General features: G+C 58.6%; 1 protein-coding gene across 1 annotated transcript in view; it reads right to left on the reverse strand.

The window, feature by feature from the left end:
* VAV2 (vav guanine nucleotide exchange factor 2) overlaps window positions 1-6,394 on the reverse strand; it is a 178,767-nt gene extending 172,373 nt beyond the window's left edge. Inside the window, exon 1 of the mRNA XM_082842727.1 lies at window positions 5,708-6,394. Within this exon, the coding sequence (XP_082698853.1) occupies window positions 5,708-5,911 (204 nt within the window). The 5' untranslated portion in view covers window positions 5,912-6,394. The remainder of the gene's footprint in view (window positions 1-5,707) is intronic.
* Window positions 6,395-23,604: the final 17,210 nt, after the last annotated feature.

The following is a 23,604-nucleotide window of genomic DNA, read 5'->3' on the forward strand; positions in this document are numbered from 1 at the left end:
TCCACCGGCCTCTGCTCTCCCTCCCCCATCCCCACCCCCTGCTGCACAAACTGGGGGCCACAAACCCTGCCGCCCGGAAATGCTACTATTCGGGAAATCAGCGTCTCTCAATCTTCTTGTCAGTATCACCCCCCCTAAGGAGCCTTTCCAGGCATTGTCTTAATCGCCCTCCCCGCACGAAATTTTAATACCACAGATGTCCTGTATATCTGTCCTGTACTGTTCTTTTCTCTGGGTACATCTGTGCTTGATGCATAAAAAGAATATGATTTCTTCACCCCCACAGATCTGATTTCTGCCCCCTTGGTCACGGATTACATAAAATGTATTATTAGAATTAACATTACACAGTTCTTTTCACTTCTTCAATATGACCACCAGGAATTTTAAGAGGCAGATGCAACCCACACATTTTCTACTTGACAGCACTGATACAGACAGAAGTACAAGTGTGAACACATGCAGCACACAGACGGGGACACACACACACACACACACACACACACACGCCTGGGTTAACTCAGAGGTGCACACTGCCCAGGTCTCAGGGCTGAGACACCCCAGCACAGGTGCACCTACACCCAGATCCTGGTTTCTACATATGCCTCTGCGCTGCGGACCCGGAGCTCCTTCCACAAACGGCTGATTCCGGGGCTGGACAAAATAAAATACAAGATGAGCTCAGATATCTTGTGCCAGGAAGGAGACAGAGCTCACAAAATGATGGGAACGCGCCCAAGAGGCGCACGGAAGCAGCCTGAAGCAGTTGCCACTGGTCAGACCTGAGACCATCTGAGCGTCAAAACAGAGTGACGGTAACAGATGAGAATCTGTGGGATGGGATAGGAAGCCACAATCCACAGTGGTAGTAGACGAAAAGAGGAAGAGAAGAGGGAGGGAGGGAGGGAGGGAGGACTGATCCTGTCACTGTCTCAAAGCACCTTCTCAAGAATATTTGTGACCTACAAGGGGGATTGGAGGGCCTTCGTGGCGCAGCCGTCCGGCAAACAGCGCCGGCGTCAAGCGATTACAGCCAACACCCCCAGCAAGGGGACGCTTGGAAACCACGTGCCACCTGCTAGACAGGATGCCAGGAGAAGGCAACGGTGTGCTCACTCCACCCGCTCCGGGTGCAAAGCCTGAATCCAACGCAAGGAAACGGCAGATGAACCCAAAGGGAGGGACATTCTGCAACTAAAGGGGCCTGTCGCCTTCAAAGGCATCCAGGTCGGGAAAATCAAGGTGAGGCGGAGGGGCCATCCCAGCCCGCAGGTGGACCACTTGCTGAAATGGGCATTTGTGGAGACACGTGCTGAAGCTCGAGGGGATTCCGAGGCGGCACCATCCCCACTGTTTTCCGGGTTCAGGTGGCTGCAGAGGGGACCTTCTTCTGTAGGAAACATGTGAGGGTGCAGGGCACCAACTTACTGTCGAGTGTCAAGATATGTTCACACTTAAAACGAAACCTGGGGCTTCCCTGGGGGCGCGGTGGTTAAGAATCCACCTGCCAGTGCAGGGGGCGTGGGTTCCATCCCTGGTCCGGGAAGATCCCACATGCTGCGGAGCAACTAAGCCCGTGCGCCACAACTACTGAGCCTGTGCTCTAGAGCCCGTGTGCCACAACTACGGAAGCCCGCGTGCCTGGAGCCTGTGCTCTGTAACGAGAGAAGCCACCACAATGAGCGGCCCTCGACAACTAGAGAAAGCCCGCGCACAGCCACGGAAGACTCAAAGCAGCCAATAAATACATAAATAAATAAAATCTAAAACAAAACCAAAAACAAAACCTGACTTGAAACGAAAAGGCGTCCTAGTTTCCGCTGGAATCGGCCTCCGCGTCCCTGCTCCCCGGCAGCCCAGGTATCACACCCCTTGGCCTCGGGAACCGCGTCCCCCTGCCTGCACTTGGGAGCTCTCAGGACACTTAAAGGCCACTTCCTCATCCACAGGCACCTCAACAACCTGTTGTGTGTCCTGCTCACCTGAAAGCATCTCAGAGCAGGGACTGGGCCCTTGCCTGGCAGTGCAGGGGCTCGCAATTATTCCTCGAAGGAAGGACCGGAATGACACAGCAGCAAAGGGGCGCCCGGCTCGGCGGGACCCCGAGACCCCTTGGGAGGGCTCACACCAGTCCGGAGGGGGAGGGATTCACCGTCGTGGGTTCAGGACAGGGAGCTATGAGCGTGGCTCCGAGGGACGCTTGCTTACTAAAGCAAAGTGTGCAAAACGCAGGGTTAGAGGTACATACCCGGTTCACGGGTGGGGGGCAGGTCAAGGGCCAGGCTCGCAACGCTTCAGGATGGGAGAAGAGTGAAATCAGGGGAGGCTTCCTAGAGGAGGCAGCCACTAGACTAGCTCCTACAGGAAGAACCAGGACAAAAGGAGGGGTAGTCTTCCAGCATGGGCCCGGCACACGATGGACCCTGATGGAAAAGGCTTAGGGGAGGGGGGCGCAGGCTGGAACGTCGGCACAAGGCAGGGACGGGAAGGACTTGAAGCTGGAGGTGTGGGCCTGGGGGAGCTCTCTCTGCCGTGTCCCTGCAGACGAGCTTCCCAGCCTTGTTCGACGGAGAGGAGGCCTGCCGGGGTGGGGGGGCAGGAGGCTGGGCGGGTGGTGCCCTAAAGATTCAGGCTGCAGACCAAACGCAAGGGCCGTCTGCCGGCGTCAGCAACCTCAGGACCTCGTAACTGAAGCTGTCCCAGACACACGCGGTCTCCTATTAGGATCAGCAGATCTGGCCGCACCGAATTACTTTAATTAAACCCAACGTGGCTGCCAGGCATTTTGGATAAAAAAAAAATAAAGCACACCCGACCAGATCCAGAAGGGCAGGACAAGGGGCAACTTGGATCTGCCTGGGAACCCTTCCTAGCACCTGGCTCTATACACAGCAGATGCTCAGTAAATGCGCGTGGCTGTTATGCGCCTTTGGGGCCAATAACCCAGCTGAGATCCACGCAGCAAACGGGAGGGGCACTCGAAGCGCGATCCTTGGAAAACAGGATGTCACCTGTCACAGGAGAAGCCAGAGCGGCATTCTGGAACGAGGGGACGTCAGGCAAGGCCTCTGAGCTGGACGGGTCCACGTGAGGGCACAGAGTGACAGCAGGAAGATGGAAGGGCCCTGCTCACTTGCCAGCAAAGTGTCCAGATCCCCCAGGAAACAGGCACGCACTCCCCACCCCATCCATCCCATGGAAACAGACACACACCGTGAACACCCTGAGGAGCGGGCCAGGAGCACCCATCAGAAACTCAGCGAGACAGCAGAGGGAAGGCTTCTGAAATACACGGTCCTGGAAGGGAGCCCTAAGTCCAGGGTTTAGTTTTACCGCTTACTACCTGCGTGACGTGGGGTGAGTCACTTGACCTCTCTGAGCTGTAGCTGTCTCATTCATGAAACAGGGGTGACATATGCCTCCCAGAATCATGACTAGCTCAGGGCAGGGTGGGTAAGAAAAGGCAGCCATGATTTTTCTCGTGATGCCACCACCACGGACCAGGAGGACCACGTCGTCTCCCCTCCTCCTTGGAGGGAAGCTCCCCAGACAGCAAAGAACAGCCACACAGACAGACCGCCATGTTCCTCTCCCCAACCCTGCACGGCCATACATGGTCAAGAGAATTGTTTCTTTAATCGTGAATACACAGATGGGGCCATGCGCCTTAACCCAGCCATCCCTGTACCAGCAAGAGACACACAAAGATGGGTGTGACCAGCCCCACCCTCCGTAAGAGGACAGGCAGGGGAGACCAGCCCTCAGACACAAGGGGCCACACCTGCCCAGATAAGATCTCTAACGTTCACCCAGCGCAGCACTAAGGATGTTCTCTACCCTCCCCTCACCGAGTCCTCACAACCTGGCTATGAGGCAGCCACTAGTACTGTCCTCATTACATAGATTGGGAAACTGAGGCCCCCAAAGCGGTCACTACAGGGAGGTGACAGTGCAAGGTTTCAATAAGAGCTCATGGCCATGAAGACACAGACACTCGCCCATCAGGGTCTCCCTATCGCCCAGCCCCCCGACACCCCTTCACCCGGGCTGGAGCAGGGGGGCTCAAGGAGGCTGTGCCGGGTCAGCGTTGCTGGCCCAAGGATGGCTCCAGGGACCCCAGGAAGAGCAGGGGCTGAGCCAGGCCACCTACCACAGCCAGCGCGCCCTCTCCCCCTTCCTGGCCAAACACAGCTGGGAGGGGCAGCTCCGGGACCCAGCCAAAGCCCCCAGCCACCCCCGGCCGTGCCCTGGGCCCCAGGCTCTCTACCAGTCAGCCAGGAGCCAGCAAGCCTGGGCAGCCCCTGCAGTTCACAGCCAGAGGCAGACACTCCCGCTCAAGCCCCAGCTCTGCCCTCAGCGGCTCCAACACCCTCAGCTCCCCCAGCTGCAAAATGGGGTAAGTATGTCCCAGCCCCCGGGGGCTGAGGGCAGAGGAGAGGACTGGATCTGAGAGCACCCGGCCCTGGGAACTCGGGCTACTTAGCACTGAGAGGGCCCAGAATAGTTCTGGCTTCAGTGGGACCTGGGGACCAGACGGCAGGCCAGGGATCCCTCCCTGGGCCGTCCGCTTCCCGTGGAGTGGGAGGGTGGCCCCCTGCCCCCGTCCCCTCAAGACTCTGCTTGGTCAGCAGCCACCCCCATCCTCCCTGAAGGGGGGGAATGCCCCCATCTCCTTGGAAATGCGGTCACAGCCAAAGGGCAGAGGCCACGCAGTCCAGCCTGCAAAAGCAGTGACTCACTCCATCCCCCTCCCCCCAGCCCGTTTCAGCTGTCACTGGCTTGTGAAGGCCAGAGGGTCACAGAAGAAGGGGCTGTGGGGTGAGCAGGAAGGTTGCTCCTGGGCAGTGCTGGCCAGACCTGGGGTGGCCCCTGGCCCCGCTGGGCACCCAGGGCCCCTTCAGAGGTGCTGGAGTGGGGGTCGCGGAACCCGGGGTGGGGGCAGGACAGCAGCCTCCACTCTGCTTAAGTCTTCGCCAAGTTCCCTCTAAGGGGCCACGAAAGGCAGCGCCCGCCGGCCAAGCAGACATTTTCCTGCCCGCCCGGCAGCCACATGCGCTCGGCCGCCACAAAGGCCACACTGGAGGGTACCGGGAAGCACGAGGGGCTCCTGTTCCCACCAAGCCGCGCGACCCTGCGGGACTGGCGCTGCTTGCCCACCCCCCAAAGGGTTCGGGAGGAGGCTGAGGCCGGCGAGGGGGCGGTGCCCCCAGCCCAGGGCTCCCGGCTCCCCGCCCCGCCGGGCCCCTCCCGCCGCGCCCCGAGCCCCTGTCTTCCAGGGCGTCCAGCCACCAGGCGCGAAGCCAGGGACTTTACACCTGACGAGGCCACCGGCTCGGCGGGATCCTGGGGTCGGCGGCGGGGAGGGGGGGGGCACTCGCTGCTTCCCGGGGCCCAGGCCCGGGAGAGGGGGCGGCAGTGGTGAGCGCCCCGCCGGGGTTCGAGCGCCCCTCACCGCGGGAGGCGCAGGCCCAGCAGCGGGTGCTCCCAGGCAGGGCCCGGAGGCGGCGGGGGCGCAGCCCAGGCTTGGGGCACTTTGCCAACTTCGTGCCTCCCGGGGTCGCCCCTCGGAGGAGCCGGTTCCGAGGCCCGGGGCGCGCCGCCGCTCCGCTCATCGTCCCGCCGCCTGCCGACGTCCCCGAGCCCGCCGCTCTGACCGGGGTCCCGGGACCGCAAACCAGGGCCCCTCTCGGCGCGCCCGGACCCTCACCTGGGACATCTGCGGCCGGAAGTTGACGTCCTTGAGGTCGATGGAGCCGGGGGAGAGGTTGTGCAGCAGCTGGCACAGGAGGACGCCGTCGCGCAGCGCCTGGGCCAGGTCGAAGACCACGGCCGAGGGCCACACGACCCGGTGGTTGGGCGGCAGGACCTTGCAGTCGATGAGCCAGCGGCCGCACTGCCGCCACTGCTCCATGGCGCCCGCGGCGCCCACCCGCCCGCCGCTCGCTGGGCCGGCCGGCTCAGGGCAGCGCTCCGGCCGAAGTGCAGCGGCCGCGGGGCATCCCGCCCGCCCGCGCGGGGCTCGGCGGCCGGGGCGGGGCTTCACGCGGGCGGCCCCGGGTCTCCGCTGCGCCGCCGCGCGTCCCTCCTCTTCCTCCTCCGGCTCCTAGCGCGCCGCAGCTCCCGCCCACGTGCGGCCGTGGGGCAGCCGCCGGGAAGCGCGTCGGACCCCCGCTTCACACACACAAGTCCCCCCGGGCCCCGGGCCGGCCTCCGCGCAGCCCGCCACCGCAGCGCCCCGCGATCCGCCCCGCCGGGCGCCGCATTCTGCGCTCGGGGCGCTCCACAGCCGCCGAAGCTTCTGCCCCGCCCGAGACAAAGGCCCGGCGGGTCGCCTGCTCCGCGCGTCCGTGGCCTGGGCCGCCCTCGCCGCCGCCGCCGCTTTGTTCGCCCCGCCTTCGCGCTCAGCGCTCCACGCCCGGGGCTCCGACTCCGCGGCTCCGCAGCTCCAGGGCGCGGGGGCGCGGGGGCGCGGCCACTGGCGGGGTGGGGGCGGGGCCGGCGCGCTCGCCTGGCACCGCCCCCGCCCGCCCCCCCCCACTTCCTGCCCGGCTGCCGCTCACAAAAAGTTGCAGAGGGCGGGGGTTGCGGCGCGGCCGGAGCCCGGGGTCCGCCGACTTCTGCGAGGGGCACCAAGATTTTGAGGAAGCTCTGCGCCCGGGGCGCGCGACCTCGCCTGTGGAGTGATGGTCGGTCGTTGTTTCTGCGTCTCTCCTGCGTTTCAGGAGGAGCTCAGGAGGTGGCCCCTGTCGCTCTGGGGGGCCTCTGCACGGTCCTTCGGGAAGGACAGACCCTGGAGGGGGCACCGACTGCGCGGAGTCGTCCCGCGCCCTCTCGGTCCACCAAGCTGTCCCCACGGGAGAACTCGAGGCGGGAGGCACACGGGCCGGGGACTCGCCCAGATCCCCTTCCTATCCTGTGCGCTGGCTAGGGACCCGCAGGAAGCCCCCCGACCTCGCACAAAGGCCGGGATTCGCCTGTTTTGAAACCCAGAGGCCTGCCACTCGCAGCTGCCCAGAGGGCAAATCCTGGCGTCCGAGACGGAAGATGTGACATAAGTTAAGTGGGAGAGAGGGAAAGAGATGCGGCCAGACCCGGCCCTGGGTAGCGCCCGCCTCCATGCTGGCTGCGGGGTCTACTGACCGAGCCTTGAACTCCTTCCTGGGCCACGCCCTCCGGGAGGGGGTGGGCAGTGTTCTCTGGCCTCCTGTGACAGTGGGAGGGCTTCTAGAACATAAAGAGCCCATCTGGCGACGAAATGATATGGGTCCTGGCTCAGCTGTTGGGAGCCCTGGGCTCTCAGCCGGGTGACCCTGGGCAAGTCTGATCCCCCCTCTAAGACTGGCTCAGTCATGGGGTGAGCCTGGGGGTGACCAGTCTCTGAGCATCCCCACACACTTGGGTTGAACCCTGGGGCAGCACCCGGCAGCCGCCCCTATGGCCCAGTTCCCCTCTTCCTTTGGCATTCCTGGGGCAGGAGCCAGAGCAGGGTGACACCCCCACCTCATTGCGAGCCCAGTGAGGGTCCCCTGAGCCCTCTGTTCTGGGCAGTGGCCTCTGCAGAGAGTCAGGCTGGCCCCTTCCCAAACTGAGGAGGAAGCATGGGGACCCAGGCAAGGTTCTGGCCCACAGAGAGGAGCAGAGGCGGGGCTGGGCTCCCAGGGCACACCCCAGACTCTGGCAGGAGTAAAATCAGGCCAAGTGACTGGTGAGCTCCAAGTTCCTGTCCAGGCATCCTTCCTCCGAGGAAACGGGTGCGGCACCTTCTTGAACACGGACAGGAAGGAGCCTGCCTCAGACGGGTGAGATCGAGCCTGCCTTGCCCGAGACAAAAGGAGATGACCCCGCGGCAGCAGGCGGCTTCTTCTAGCATCACCCCGAGAAATCACAAAGTGGGGGACAGAGCCTGACTCCCGGCGCCTCCAGCCGCCCCCGGCCCCAGAGCCTGCACAGGCACCTTCCCCTGGCAGGACCCCCCACCCTCTCTGTAGAATGGGGAGTGCCCCATCCCGTCAGAATCGCTGGTGAGGACTGAACAGAAGTAATCATCCAGGTGCTTTGCACAGTGCTTGGGGCAGAATGGGGCACCCTATTCTTGTCCTCACTGTTCTTGGCCTTCTTGCCTGGACAGGGAACCAACCTAGAGGATGAGCCCGGGCTGGGACGCAGGCAGCCAGCCACCCTCCAGCCATCAGCACCGATGATCGTCTGCTGCCCCCTGGTGGGTGCAGAGGGCACTGTCACCACCTGGCTGCCCCTTGGCGGGACGCTGCCCAGCGGCAGGAAGATCAGGTTTGGCCTGGAGAATAGCCAAGTCAGGAGACGCAGGCCTCACTGCTGTGTGTTAGCCAATCACAACACCTTCCTGATCCCCAGTGTCCTACTGGGGACACTGGCCCACCTGTGTACCTCACAGGGTTTGGGGGAGGCTCCGCAGGGTGGCTGGGTGTGAGTGAATGAATGACTGCATGAATGCAACCTGATAGGAACCCTCCTCCAAACACTTGGCGTGGGTGTCGTGAGCAGGTGCGGAGTCCACGTCTTCTCAGACTCAGAGCCGTTTGCCGGGACCGCCCACGGCACACCTCCAGGGGGGCGCAATTCCCATCACAATCTATAGAGGTGGCACCCTGGAGAGGAGCCCACAGGCCACAAGTGAACGGTACCCTCTGGGGGTTGCCTCTCAGCTTGGCCCACCTTTAGCACCATGAGTGAGAAAGGCCCACACGAAGCACTGGGACAGCCCACAGGAGAGGCGGGAAGCTGGGCGTCCCAGTTCAGTGGCGTGGATGAAACCCTTGGGGCAGGAAGTCACATACCCCAAAGTAAGGGAGGAGGGTCACGGGCCCCCACTTACCGGGCCCCTCAGCCTCCCCCTGCGCCACCCTTGCGCCCTTCAGTCTGTCCTCTGCAGCCAGCAAGGCCCCAGTGAAACCTTGGTGAGGCCCTGTCACCCTCCTGCCCAGACGGGGGGCCCTTCGTGGCTTCCCCCTCACCAGAGATAAAATCAAGTCTCATCGCTTGCAGGTCCCATGTGGCGCATCCCCTCCCCGGATGACCTCATCCCCACGGCCCTCCGGCCACGCCCAGCGGTGCCCCCAGATGACCTCATTCCCACAGCCCTCCGGCCACGCCCAGCGGTGCCCCCACCTCAGGGCCTTTTGCACCTGCCACCCCTCTGCCTGGGATTCTTGCCCAGATGGCCACATGGCCCACACCCTCACTTCCTCTGCTGACCCTCTCCCGCTGTGAGACTCCTTCTTCTCTGCAGTTTCCGCCACGGTGTCTGTTGCTCGGTCGCATCCCTCTAGATTGTCAGCTCTGTGGCAGCAGGGGCCATCTCTGTCCTGTCCCTGGTTCACTCCCAGCACTGCAAACTGGGCTCAGCCCCCGGTAGGTAGTCGAAAAAGAGTCGTTAAATGAAACACCAAATAAGGGCCTCCCTGGCAGTCCAGTGGTTAGGACTCCGAGCTCTCACTGTGGGGGGGACACGGGTTCAATCCCTGGTCCAGGAACTAAGATCCCGCGAGTCGCGTGGCGCCGCCAAAAGAAAAAAAATTGAAATGCGAAATGAATAAACCAACAGGTCAGCAAAGCACCGCAGCTGCGACTTTAAAATCCAGTTCTCTGCATTCGTAGAAGTCACAGAAATGGGTAAAACTGATACAAAGGTTTAAAACAGAGGCTGTGCAATCTGTTAATTTGTAGCATATCTCACCATTGTTATGTGAATCTATAATGTTACACCCTGTGAGATTTGCACTGACTTAGCATATCATTCTAACTATTCACGACTAATAGCCACTCCCATTTCTTAAGTGCTGCGTGGCTCGCCTGAGGGCTTTGTATGTGTCCCCTGGCCTCTGATAGTGAGAGTAAGAGTCATTGCCCTGGGTGGTTAAACACAGAAACCGAGCACGCTGGGAACTGCCCAGCATCACCCAGCGAGGTGCAAAGGAGCCTCCCCGGCACCTGCTCACGCACCCAAATCTCGCTGTTGCAAAGGGTTTCCATGCCTGGAACCGAAAGCTGTCGGTCGACATGCTGGTTTGGGTGGACAGGAGACCAAGGAGACGGGAAAATGCTGTGGTGTCTAGAACACGGAGATCCTGACTCAGCACGTAGATCCTGAATTCAACAGCCTTCAAAGGCCAGCACGCACACACCCACTGCAGAAGCGGGTGCAAGCACGGCCAGCAGCAGCAGAGCTGGGTGGGAAGGGGCTGCTGGGGACGCAGCCTGTGTCTGAGCTGAAGGAGGACAGGGTGCGGAAGTGCCGCCACCGGCCTCGAGCTCCTGGAAGCCTGGTGGCTGCAGGGTCCCGGCGGACCCCAAAGGAGGCCTTTGGAGGGAGGTCGGCCGACAGGCTGCAGCCGCTTCGTGGGAGCCGCCCCACTTCTGCCTCGCAGGGAATGACCGTCCAGCTCCAGGCCATGCGCGTTGCTATTCTGTTGTTAGCGGATGGTCACGGAGCTTGAGGACCGGCCGGAGTTTAGGCGTTGGGCAGAGGCAGGGTTGGAGCCCTCGTCTGAATCCTAAGTCTGTCTCCTGCGACACCTCCTGCTGGGGACTTTGCTTCTGGCTGGAGCCTTCTCTGCCCATCCAAACATCCCAGACCGTTCCTTTCCTCACAGGCCTCCTCTGACGACCAGGTTTCCCCCAGAATGCCAAGGGCTGCTGCAGGCCTCCTCTGACGACCAGGTCTCCCCCAGAATGCCAAGGGCTGCTGCAGGCCTCCTCTGACGACCAGGTCTCCCCCAGAATGCCAAGGGCTGCTGCAGGCCTCCTCTGACGACCAGGTCTCCCCCAGAATGCCAAGGGCTGCTGCAGGCCTCCTCTGACGACCAGGTCTCCCCCAGAATGCCAAGGGCTGCTGCAGGCCTCCTCTGACGACCAGGTCTCCCCCAGAATGCCAAGGGCTGCTGCAGGCCTCCTCTGACGACCAGGTCTCCCCCAGAATGCCAAGGGCTGCTGCAGGCCTCCTCTGACGACCAGGTCTCCCCCAGAATGCCAAGGGCTGCTGCAGGCCTCCTCTGACGACCAGGTCTCCCCCAGAATGCCAAGGGCTGCTGCAGGCCTCCTCTGACGACCAGGTCTCCCCCAGAATGCCAAGGGCTGCTGCAGGCCTCCTCTGACGACCAGGTCTCCCCCAGAATGCCAAGGGCTGCTGCAGGCCTCCTCTGACGACCAGGTCTCCCCCAGAATGCCAAGGGCTGCTGCAGGCCTCCTCTGACGACCAGGTCTCCCCCAGAATGCCAAGGGCTGCTGCAGGCCTCCTCTGACGACCAGGTCTCCCCCAGAATGCCAAGGGCTGCTGCAGGCCTCCTCTGACGACCAGGTCTCCCCCAGAATGCCAAGGGCTGCTGCAGGCCTCCTCTGACGACCAGGTCTCCCCCAGAATGCCAAGGGCTGCTGCAGGCCTCCTCTGACGACCAGGCTTCCCCCAGAATGCCAAGGGCTGCTGCAGGCCTCCTCTGACGACCAGGCTTCCCCCAGAATGCCAAGGGCTGCTGCAGGCCTCCTCTGACGACCAGGCTTCCCCCAGAATGCCAAGGGCTGCTGCAGGCCTCCTCTGACGACCAGGTTTCCCCCAGAATGCCAAGGGCTGCTGCAGGCCTCCTCTGACGACCAGGTTTCCCCCAGAATGCCAAGGGCTGCTGCAGGCCTCCTCTGACGACCAGGTTTCCCCCAGAATGCCAAGGGCTGCTGCAGGCCTCCTCTGACGACCAGGTTTCCCCCAGAATGCCAAGGGCTGCTGCAGGCCTCCGCTGACGACCAGGTTTCCCCCAGAATGCCAAGGGCTGCTGCAGGCCTCCGCTGACGACCAGGTTTCCCCCAGAATGCCAAGGGCTGCTGCAGGCCTCCTCTGACGACCAGGTTTCCCCCAGAATGCCAAGGGCTGCTGCAGGCCTCCGCTGACGACCAGGTTTCCCCCAGAATGCCAAGGGCTGCTGCGAGGTCTCGCTGCTTCCTCGCAACAGGGCCCTGATTCCATAGCCAGGGACTCAGGGACGTGCTGGGAGCTTCTCCTGCAAAGGCCCTCCCCCAAAGCTGCAGTCCACCCATCCCTCCCACATCTCTCTGTCCATCCCTCCTTTATCCTTCCACCCATCCCTCCATCCCTCCACCCATCCAACCCACCCATCCCTCCTGCATCCTCCCCGCAGAACGCATTTACTAAGCACAGGCCTTGTTCTTGGGGTAGGGGAAGTGAAAGTTTTGACTCTTCCCAACGTGACTGGGTGAAGGACTTATTCTCATGTCCAAACCGCGTGAACACACACATTTTGCAAATTCCATTTGTAGCTGCATCATGCAAATTCAGCGTCACAATTTCCTGGGAACCCATAGGTGTAGAAAAAGGCCTCTGGCCCGCCGTGGAGTCAGATTACACCCCACTGAACTGCTGGGTGTGGGCTTTTTACGTTTTGTTTGAAAAGGCAAAATACAGACTTTTCACTGCTTGTGCTTCGACTTTCAAAATTAAGTCAAATGCCATGGTCCATGGATTGTACCCCTGACTGAGACCTCTGACCTCTGACCTCTCACCTCCAGCGGGGCTTGTCGCGGCACTTCCTACCCCCCCTGGTTCCGGGCAGCTTCCTCGGAGCCCTGTTCGGGGCTTGGGTCTCTTGGAGAGGCGCCTGAGGTCAGGGTGCAGGGTTACTTAAGGCTCTAAGGAGGGGGGAGGGTCTCCAGGACTTAATTCATTTGTAGGCGTGAGGCTGAGAAGCCGGTATTTGGGGGCAGATCCCAGATTTCTGCAGGAGCCCCATCACTGTGACCCCAGCAGGCCACCTCAGCGAAGGTCAGAGGGGGGAGTCCAGTCTGGCCAAGGGAAGCCCCATGCGGCTGGTTGTACATTACGGGACCCAAGGGGTGGCCCGGGTGCCGCTGCCGTTGAAGGTGGTCCTGGGCCGGCTCAGCCTTGACATTGGCTGCCAGGAGCTTGGGCTGTCATTGAAAGGAGGAAGCACACCGTGGTATTCAGAACACAGAGCCGTGGAGAGCCCTGGTCAGGGCAGGTCTGCCCCTGCCCTTCCTGGTGTTCAATACTGCCCTTGACCTCCTGGGGCAGTAAGTCAGCACAGTCAAGGGAGTGTGACCCTGCTAGACCCTGCTTCTGCACCCCAGCACGAGTGCTCTGAATCCTAGAATGTGCCCATCACCCCAAAAAGACACCCCATGCCCCACAGCTGCCATTCCAACACCCTGCCCATGCCACAGCTGGCAACCGCTAACCTACTTTCAGTGTCCATGGCTTTGCCTGTCCTGGACATTTCATATCAATGGAATCATGTAATGCATGGCCTTCTTTCACTCAGCATAATCCCAAGGTTCACTCGTGTCTATCAGCGAGTACTATATTCCTTTTTATGGCTGAAGGATAGCTCCTTGTAGGTGGAATCCATTTTAATAATTCATTTTATTTGAATCCACTATATCTCACGTAACCAACCTGAAAACTTATTAACGATACATTTTGCAGTTTACTTTTCATGCTAAAGTCTTCAAAATCCAGTGTGTATTTTACACCCCCAGCACATTTCAGCAGGAGCACTAAACTGTCATCAGAAACGTTTGATCTGTATTTAAAGTTCAGAAAATGTATCCTTGGAAAAATACGTTCATGTACCCACGTTGTTTCAAATATACTTGAAAGTTTGCCCAAAACTGAATTGAGTATCCGATTTTACGTGAATTAAAATTAAATGCAATTAAAAATTTGGCTCCTCTGTCAGGCGAACCGCATTCAAGACTTCAGAAGCCACACGTGGCTCGTGGCTGCAGTCACGCTGGGCAGCGTGGGGTCTGTTTGAAGCCTGGCCCCGCTCCCCGAGGTGTGACATTGCAGAAAGCACACGTCCTCTGGTCTTCTCACCTGTGAATTCATGAGACCTGTCTCCCCACGGCGGGGGTTCCCTGGGATCGTGGATGGAAAGGATTTAGCACTGGGGCCGGCATTCACTGCATCAATGAAAGCAAAGACGTTACGATGGAGGTTCTTCTCCATCACGTCAGGATCAGGCAAGTTTTGCCTATTCCAGGAAACTAACAAAAGCACGCTCCCCCAGCGTGCATGCTGGGAGCTGAGGAGAGCAGCTGTGCATCACACTTCCCCAAGGCTTGGAGGTGTCCTTCTAGTCTCTCTCCCCCACCTGACCCCCACAGACACCCCACCCCTTGCAGGAGCGACCCTTCTAACCCACAAAGCTGGTCGTGCTGCCTTCTGCTCAACGCTCACCCACTGTCCACACAGTGGACACTCAAACACCCATGTGCACAGCAACATACTCACAACAGCTGAAGGTGGACACAGCCCGTGTCCATCCACGGATGATGGAGAAACCAAATGTGGTCCATCCCTAGAATGGAACGTTATTCAGCCATAAAAAGGAATGAGATTCTCACACCTGCTACAGCATGGATGAACTCCTTTCTAAACCCTTATGCTGAGTGAAAAAGGGGTTATAAGTTATATGACTCCATTTATATGAAATGTCCAGAATCAGTATATCTGTAGTAAGAGAAAACAGAAAAGCAGCTGCTAGGGGCTGGGGGAGGGGATGGGGCATTACCGTCTACCGGGAAGAGTTTCAGTTTGGGAAGATGAAAACGTCCTGGAGATGATGGTAGTGATGGCGGCACAGCAATGTGCACGTACTTAATGCCCCTGAACTGTGCACTTAAACATGGTTTAAAGGACCGATTCCATGTTGTGTATTTTGCCACACATACACAAAAAGGAATGAGCACTGGAACGTGCTACGACATGGACGAAGCTAGAAAACGTTACGCTAAGTGCAAGGAGCCAGACACAAAAAGCCATACGTTATGGGATCCACTTGTATGAAATGTCCGGAATAGGCAAATCTAGAGGCTGAAAGTAGATTAGTGGTTGCCTAGGGCTGGGGGCACGTGGGCAAATGGGGTGTGACTGCTGATGGCGACAGGGTTTCTTTATTTTTATTTTTTGGGGCCGCGCCGCGCCACGCAGCATGTGGGATCTTAGTTCCCCAGCAGGGATCGAACCCACGCTCTCTGCAATGAAAGCACGGAGTCTTAGACACTGGACCGCCAGGGAAGCCCCGGACAGGGTCTCCTTAGATGAAAATGTTTTCAAACAGACTCTGGTGATGGTTGCGCAGCTGTGAATAAACTAAAAGCCATCAGATTGTGTGCTTTAAATGGGTAGATTTTATACAATTATATCTCAACATAAAAAACAAACCAGGGCTTCCCTGGCGGCGCAGTGGTTGAGAGTCCGCCTGCCGAGGCAGGGAACACGGGTTCGTGCCCCGGTCCGGGAATATCCCACATGCCGCAGAGCGGCTGGGCCCGTGAGCCACGGCCGCTGGGCCTGCGCGTCCAGAGCCTGTGCTCTGCAACGGGAGAGGCCACGACAGTGAGAGGCCCGTGTACTGCAAAAAAAAAAAAAAGCCCTTGGTTCCCACAGCCCTCTGAGCACAGCCTCCTAGGCATGATTTTGGAGTCGCCTGCACCCCATCACAGTCCCCTCAGTCTAACCCGTGCCACTTCCTAACCTCCACCCCTTACCCCATCTTCATCCTTCATGTACCTGCAATTCTGAACTGCCTGCTCCTCAACTAGAGCTGGCTCCAGCCATGGGCTCACAGGAGCCTGGTCCACTCAGAAAATGTGTGTGTTTCCTAAAACCCATCTCAGCCATCTCTTCCTTCAGGGACCATCTCCTGCCTTCTCAGTGTTCCTCAGTGTTTTGCTTGGAGACATCTGCTGGGAGTGGGATGGACGGTGGCCTCCTCTGGGCCCAGCCTGTGGTCTCACCTCCCTGTGTCCTGCCTGCATCCAACACAGTGCCTGGCATGAATTCATTCCTTCATCCACCTATCCACCCATCCTTCCATCCATCCACCCACCCATCCATCCATCCATCCATTTTTCCACCCATCCATTCCATTCATCCACCCATCCATCCACCCATCCACCCATCCATCCATCCACCTATCCACCCAATCATCCAACCATCCATCCATCCACCCATCCATCCATCCATCCACCCATCCACCCATCCTTCCATCCATCCACCCACCCATCCATCCATCCATCCATTCATCCATCCATTTTTCCACCCATCCATTCCATTCATCCACCCATCCATCCACCCATCCACCCATCCATCCATCCACCCATCCACCCATCCATTTATCTACCCATCCATCCATCTATCTGTCCATCCATCCATCCACCCATCCATTCATCCATCCATCCACCCATCCACCCATCCATTTATCCAACCATCCACCCATCCATCCATCCTCCCACCCATCCATCCATCTGTCCGTCCGTCCATCCACCCATCCATCCACCCATCCACCCATCCACCCACCCATCCATCCTCCACCCACCCATCCATCCATCTATCCATCCATCCATCCACCCAACCATCCATTCAACCACCCATCCATCCATCTATCTATTCATCCATCCATCCACCCATCCATACATCCACCCATCCACCCATTCATCCATCCATCCATCTATCTACCCATCCACCCACCCATCCACCCATCCACCCACCCATCCACCCATCCATTTATCTACCCATCCATCCATCCATCCATCCACCCATCCATCCACCCACCCATCCATCCATCCACCCACCCATCCATCCATCTATCCATCCACCCATCCACCCACCCATCCATCCATCCACCCACCCATCCATCCATCTATCCATCCATCCATCCACCCGTCCACCCATTCATCCATCCATCCATCTATCTACCCATCCATCTACCCATCCAACCATCCAACCCCCAACCACTCACCCAACCATTCCCCCCACATCCAACCAGAAAACACTTCTGAGCACCCGCCCTGCACAAAGCTTGCCCCTTGGTGGGGAAATGAAGCTGGCCCAGGATTATCACAGTCAAGACAGAGGTCTCAGGTGGGGGCTACAGAGGCTGCACCAAGGCCTCCTGCCTCCCAGGGATGTCCCACGGGTCCCAGAGGTCAACGTGTTGTTTGTCTGAGCAGAGCTCAGTCCCCCCACTGACATAGTGAGCCCCCATCCACCCCCAACACACACTCCCATGCTTCCTCCTGATGTAATGTGGTGATGCCGCTACCCCAGTAGAGGTCCCTGTGACTGAGTGATCCTGCAGGCCCCCCAAGTGGGCTCAGCACTTGGGGGACCTGCAGGATCAGGAGGAGCTTCCCTACGAGGGGCCTTTGCAGGTTTCTTGGCTCCAACTAGTGGGAGAAGATTATGGCCCAACCCTGCAGCCAGAAGGCCAGGCTCAGTAGGAGGTGCCCCTCACAGACCCCACCCTGGGCACACGGCAGAGCTGGGGCGGGAGAGGGCCATAGGGGGACCTCCTGAGACTTGAAGCCCCTAGGGAGAACCCCGAGGTCTCACCTCTCTAGCGTTTCTCATGTGCTTGAGCTGGAGGGCTAGGAGGCTCCCTCAGAGAGAAAGGCCACGAGGGAGGCCTCCCGAGTTCCATGCAGCCACCCTGTGCCCTTTGGCAAAAGCGATATATGTGTCTGAGACTCAGTCTCCTCGTCTGTGAAGTGGGTACGACGGTGAACCCGGGGCAGAGGCTGCGCTGCTTGAGTCAATGAGATCGACGCGCACACAGCACTCAGGACAGGCCTGGCCCTGCACCGGCTCGCGGTCAGAGGCAGTCCCAGCTCGTGTGTTTTCCCAGCCAGTAGCTTCATGCCTCACTTGCTTTGACTCAGGAAGTCAGGGCTTCCCTCCAGTGACGGGCCTCCACTTCCCTGAATTGTCCCAATGCCCAGAACGCAGCCCCCCTGGGGATCCCAGTGCCTCTGCCACACGGGGCGGGGGGTGCTATGGGGTGCCCTCCCCAGCCCCCCGCCAGGTACCAGCCCCTGCAGGACACAGGCCATTTCTACCACCTGGACCTTGGCTCAGAGCGTGGCCCAGCTGGCCTCGTCCTCCCAGGCCCCGCTGTCCCCGATGTTGCCCTGCTCGCACTCTCAGCCACTGCCGCCTGAACAAGGGTCCGTCCCTGGGTACCGGCATGTCCCCCAGGACAGAGCGCTGCCATCTCACACTGTAACTTGAGTCTCACCAGGCACCTGGTTATGGTGTTCCGGTCACCCACCTTCTCTCCTGCCTTTGGCCCTAGATCTCCTCTCCACCATCCCTCCAGGGTCCAGATGCAGGTCAAAGTTCTCAAGGTCCACCCTGCCTCGGCAGCCTGTGACGTCATGAACCCCCCTCACCTTGGCTTCCAGGGGCCACACGTTGATTTTCTTTGCAGTTGCCGGCGTGACAGGTCTTTGCCAATAGATGCCATGCCCGGCCTGGCTGTGCTCTGCTCTTCCTGTCGCCCTGGCCAGAGAGGGGCCAGTAGGACCCCCAAGCCGGGGTCCAGGAATGGCCCGATGACTTCCTAGCCACCCCCCCTGCCCTTCCTTCCAGGCAAAACAGACCCTGCTGTTCCCCTGAAGCCCAGATCCTTCCTGCTCCCCGACCCCCACTCCCAACCCTGGGTGTGTGGAGGGGCCCCAGGAAGCAGACCCGCGCCGCTGTTATGGACTGGCTGGCCTCGGCCAGCTAGCGGCAGGAACCCCACTGCCAATGGAGAGCGGAGTACGGAGAGTGCCTGGTACGGGGCAGTGATTGTTAGAACTTTCCTCAGTGGTGAACTGGGGCGGGATGCCTACACAACAGAAGGTACTGGAGCGCAGTACCTCAGACGTCTGAATGGTGAGGGGAGAGTAATTAGTGGAACCTCGGAAACATCGGCTGTCACAGGCACAGCTGTGAGTGCATCGGAGAAAGTCAGCAAACGGCTGAGTGATTAATCGCCCACTGGAGGCAAAGTGTGTAAGCTGGAGCAGCACATAAAAGGACGTGGCGGGCTTCCCTGGTGGCGCAGCGGTTGGGAGTCCGCCTGCCGATGCAGGGGACGCGGGTTCGTGCCCGGGTCCGGGAGGATCCCACATGCCGCGGAGCGGCTGGGCCCGTGAGCCATGGCCGCCGAGCCTGCGCGTCCGGAGCCTGTGCTCCGCAGCGGGAGAGGCCACGGCGGTGAGAGGCCCGCGTACCGCAAAACAAAACAAACAAACAAAAAGGACATGGTATAAGGGGACATTATCCCCCAGAGCTGCAAGGCAGGAAAAGCGGTGAAGCTCCCGGGAAGGCTCCAGCCAGCAAGTGTCCTGGACCAGGATCACGGCCCTGATGGAGAGGCAGTGCCACGAGATGGAGGCATGGGGACACCTGAGTCAGCTCACGGGGAGCTCGTCCACCCATGCCCCCTCCGGAGCCTCTGGGCAACACTTGAGCAAGTATGAGAACCACCGTTCTGGGGGAGCACGTCCTGCAAAGCTTCTGTGACAGAGACATCAGGAGAAAATACTGCCTTTAGGGAGAAGTTGGTCATCCAGCCCTGAATCGGTTAGAATCGCGGTTGCTGCGGAATCGGCCTGCTCCCGGAAAACCTTCAGATCTCTGAGGCTGGCCCAGAGGTGGCTCGTAGGGGATCTTGGCATTGCAGTATTCATTCTGACTGATCATGCGGTCCTCTTCTGCCCACGCAGCGTGGCCATTCCCCCCTTAAAGGCTAGCCATCGCCCAGCCTGAAAACCACCCGGCCTCTGCCTCCTGAGATATCACACCTCCGCTTCTGGCCGACGGCAGCCTTGGCTATCAGTCTGCATCTGGGACTAAAATGGAGGAATCTTAGCTTTTCATTCTCTTTTTTGATGAGCCATTTAAAACGTATCCCACACTGTAGCCATTCACTTCTTTTTTGGGCACCATTCCATGGTCCTCCAGAGCCTTCCCCTGGGCCTGTCACTTCAGGGTACCACAGGAAACGGTTTACTCAGCCGTGTGGCCCCTTTTGTCCCGTCTCCTAAGAAAGCTGTACTTTCACCGCTTTTAGCCACAGCCTGGCCAAATAACCAATCCTAGATTCCCTCCATCTTCCCTGCACCCGTTTCCGTGTTAGGGTTTGCAGTGGGTTGAATGGGGGGCCCCAGAAAGGGCTGTCACATCGAACCCCTGAAATCTGTGAATTGTGACCTTATTTGGAAAACAGATTTTTGCAGCTGTAATTAGCTATCTTGAGATGAGATCATCCCGGATTAGCTAAATCCAATGACAAGTGTCGTTATTAGAGGCACCCAGCGGAGAGACACAGGAAGAAGCGGACGGGGGGGGGGGGGGGGGGGGGGGGGGGGGACAACGGGGGGGGGGACGACGGGGGGGGGCAGTCACAAACCACGCAAGCCAGCATGCCGGCGGCCACCAGAAGCTCGCAGAGAGGCCTGGGACGCACTCTCTCCCCAGAGCTTCTAGACCGAAGGGGCCCGCCGACAACTTGATTTCCTACTGGCCAGGCACAGAAAATCCTGAGACTCAAACACAATCAGGCCATTCACTGAAAGACATCACATACATTCAAATTCATGATGTCATATTGATAATATTTTTTTAAATCCCTGACTTAAAAAAAATCCTTTTGGTGAGACTCCCCTGGTGGCGCAGTAGTTAAGAATCCGCCTGCCAATGCAGGGGACACGGGTTCGAGCCCTGGTCCAGCAAGATCCCACATGCCTCAGAGCAACTAAGCCCGTGTGCCACAACTACTGAGCCTGCGCTCTAGAGCCCGCGCACCACAACTACTGAGCCCGCGTGCTGCAACTACTGAAGCCCACGCACCTAGAGCCTGTGCTCCGCAACAAGAGAAGCCACCACAATGAGAAGCCCGCACACCACAACCAAGAGTAGCCCCCGCTCGCCGCAACTAGAGAAAGCCCGCGCACAGCAACGAAGACCCAACACAGCCAAAAATAAAAATAAATTAATAAATTTTATTTAAAAAAAATCCCTTTGGAAGTTGATAGAGCACTGACACATTATTCTGAAAACTGATAGGTAAAGGGAAAGAATGAAGCATTTATTCTGCCTTTCCTGTATGAACTGTATTTCAGGGTAAACCAAGAGTTGATGAGGCAGCCCCAGCCCTGATTCTTCGCCCCGGCAGCAGCAATTTTGCAGGGCCAGCCTCCGGCCTCGGGACAGCACCACCAGCCCCTCCTCACCCATCTGGGTCCGGGTCTGGGCCCAGGAGGCCGCTCCTCCAGAACCAGCACCGCCCCCTCCACAGAGCTCCCCGGGGCCACCTCTGAGCTCTGTTCCCTCGGTCCTTAGCCGGGGGCAGGATGGGGAGAGGGTCGCTTCCAGCAGTTGCTGCCTTCCCCATGCTTAGAGTTCAATGCATTCAGTGATCTGGTTGACGGCTTTACACTGTCAACGCTTCTTTATGCTTTTAATTTTATTTATGTATTTATTTTATTTTTTGGCTGCGCCGCGTGGCTAGTGAGATCTTAGTTTCCCAACCAGGGATTGAACCCGCGCCCTCGGCAGTGAAAGTGTGGAGTCCTAACCACTGCACCGCCAGGGAAGTCCCCAGCAATTATTTATTTTAAAGTTTCTTTATTCAAAGAACTGGCATGGTTTCTGTTTCCTTGTGGGACCTTGACAGATACCTGAATTGGTACCAGGCAGGGTCTCAGGAAGCCGACTTTCAAATGTGGAGTCTGGGGAGTGGGTTGGTCACGGGCTTGAGCTTGGACAGGGCAACGAGCTCCTCACGATTGAGAAGTGGGATTCTGGTGACCCCAGGCCAGCCGTGGCATTGCCATTAAGCAAACTACTCCCTGCGGTGATGCTGGTGGACAGAGAAGGTGTCTCAGGGGCACCGATACCCTTGACCGTATGACAGCAGTGGTGGCCCCAGGACTGTGGTGTGGGATGGCTGTTTCTGAGCCCTAGGAGAGTTTCACAAAGAAAGGAAATCTCAGGACTTTGAAGCCTCAGCTCAGGTCATGGTCAAGAAAACCATGGAGTCTCCACAACAGTCCTAAAGGAATTTCTTTCTTGCAGCCACCAGGCCAGTATCGCTGAATATCAGATGGTGGGTTGCAGAATAACAACACGTGTTGAGTCCCCAGCCTCGCCAGGTCTGTCTTGTGAGCGTGTGACATTGGCTGGGAAGGCGTGGGACCCTGAAACTTGGAAAGGGACATCTGGTTAGACTCAGAGGAAACTGAGAAGCTCCAATCCCCCCGCCACTCTGAGCCTGTCTTGCCAGGGGACATGACTAGAAAGCACAGTAATAACCTCACCTGGGGAAACTGTCTTAGAAGGAAATGATGTTTCTCCTCAAAACCCACCCCAGACACCCCTGTTGCACTAGATCCATAGCTAGGTTCAGATCTCAGCACGCTCCGGGGTCAAGTACAAAGACTGATCCAAGACGAAATAACTTCTACACTAAAAGAACGGAAAGATTTCTCACATAGAGATTGGCAGAAACCAGAACAATCTGTGTGGGGATGGATTCCGAGAACGTTAGACCAAGGAAGACAGAACATAACCCTGGATCGGGCCATGTGTACTCATAAGCGCGTCCTTATCGGAGGTTCTGGATTTAATTGTGTAGCTCTTGCAGCTTGAAGTGAAATGGACGGAAATTGGACTGTGGACTGTGTTTAATGAGATTGAAATGCCAGAACTTCACTGGCGTGAAACAGAAGGAATCAGAAGGCTTGGGGAGAGAGGAATGCCACCTGCCCACCTCCCCTCCCCCACCGACTGTATCTCCCCAGAGGTCCCAGGGAACACTCCCTCTGCTAAGGCACTGAGGACTGCATTGGTGAGGGGCAGCTGAGCTAGCCATGTACTACAGCCATGTCCTACAGTCCTACACATTCCCACCATGTGATGGTGGGAATCCCTGGGCTCCCTGATTTCAGAGATCCTGGGGTCCCAGAGTGGCAGAGACTAAGTGGCAGCATTAATTCCCAAAGGCAAGGTGAGCCCAGTTCCTGAACAGGACAGCAGGGGCTAATGTAATCAGTAAGCTCTACCAGTATAATTGAGGGTCACGTCCCTAGGAACGAAGTTGCCCACTTCAATGTTGCTTGATCCCTATAGTGGGAAAAACTCCAGGTCTGGTGACCCAGAACCTGACTTCAGTTGCCAAAATGGAGACTGATGGCCTCTTCCCAGTTTCAAGACGTGACACCGGTTTGCCGATCCACAGCTCATGACTGACGAGGAGGCCAGGTCCCTGGAGGGAGGACCCTGCAGCACAGGCAGAAGAACGTGCTGTAGATCTTTCTCTGGACCTTCTGCAAAGGCAGCTGTGGCCCTTCACCCAAGTGACATGCCCCAAGGAAAAGGAAATACCAGGTCTTTGGGGGATTGCTAGAGGCGGGCTCTGGATTAATGCCAACTCCTGGGACATCTCTATGGCTGAAGAACAAACCTACTGGCTTAACAACAGTTATTTATCGTGATCTCTCATGGTTTGGGGGTTGGCTGGCTTGGCTTGGTGGTTCTGGCTCGAGGTCTCTCAGGTGTCACAGGGCCTGGGGCTGGCTGGAGTCACATGGAAGGCTGGCTGGCAGTCAGGACCTCAAGCTGTTGGCTAGAACACCCATGAGAGGTCTCTCCGTGTGGCTTGGGCTTCCACACAGCCTGGCAGCCGACTTCTATGAGCAACTCTTCCAACACAGAGAGCCGGGGCTGGGGGTGGGGGGCGGGGAAGCTGTACCACCATCTGTGGACCC

The sequence above is a fragment of the Leucopleurus acutus genome (assembly GCF_964270905.1).
Source record: "Leucopleurus acutus genome assembly, chromosome: 7".
In the NCBI taxonomy this organism is placed as follows: domain Eukaryota; kingdom Metazoa; phylum Chordata; class Mammalia; order Artiodactyla; family Delphinidae; genus Leucopleurus; species Leucopleurus acutus.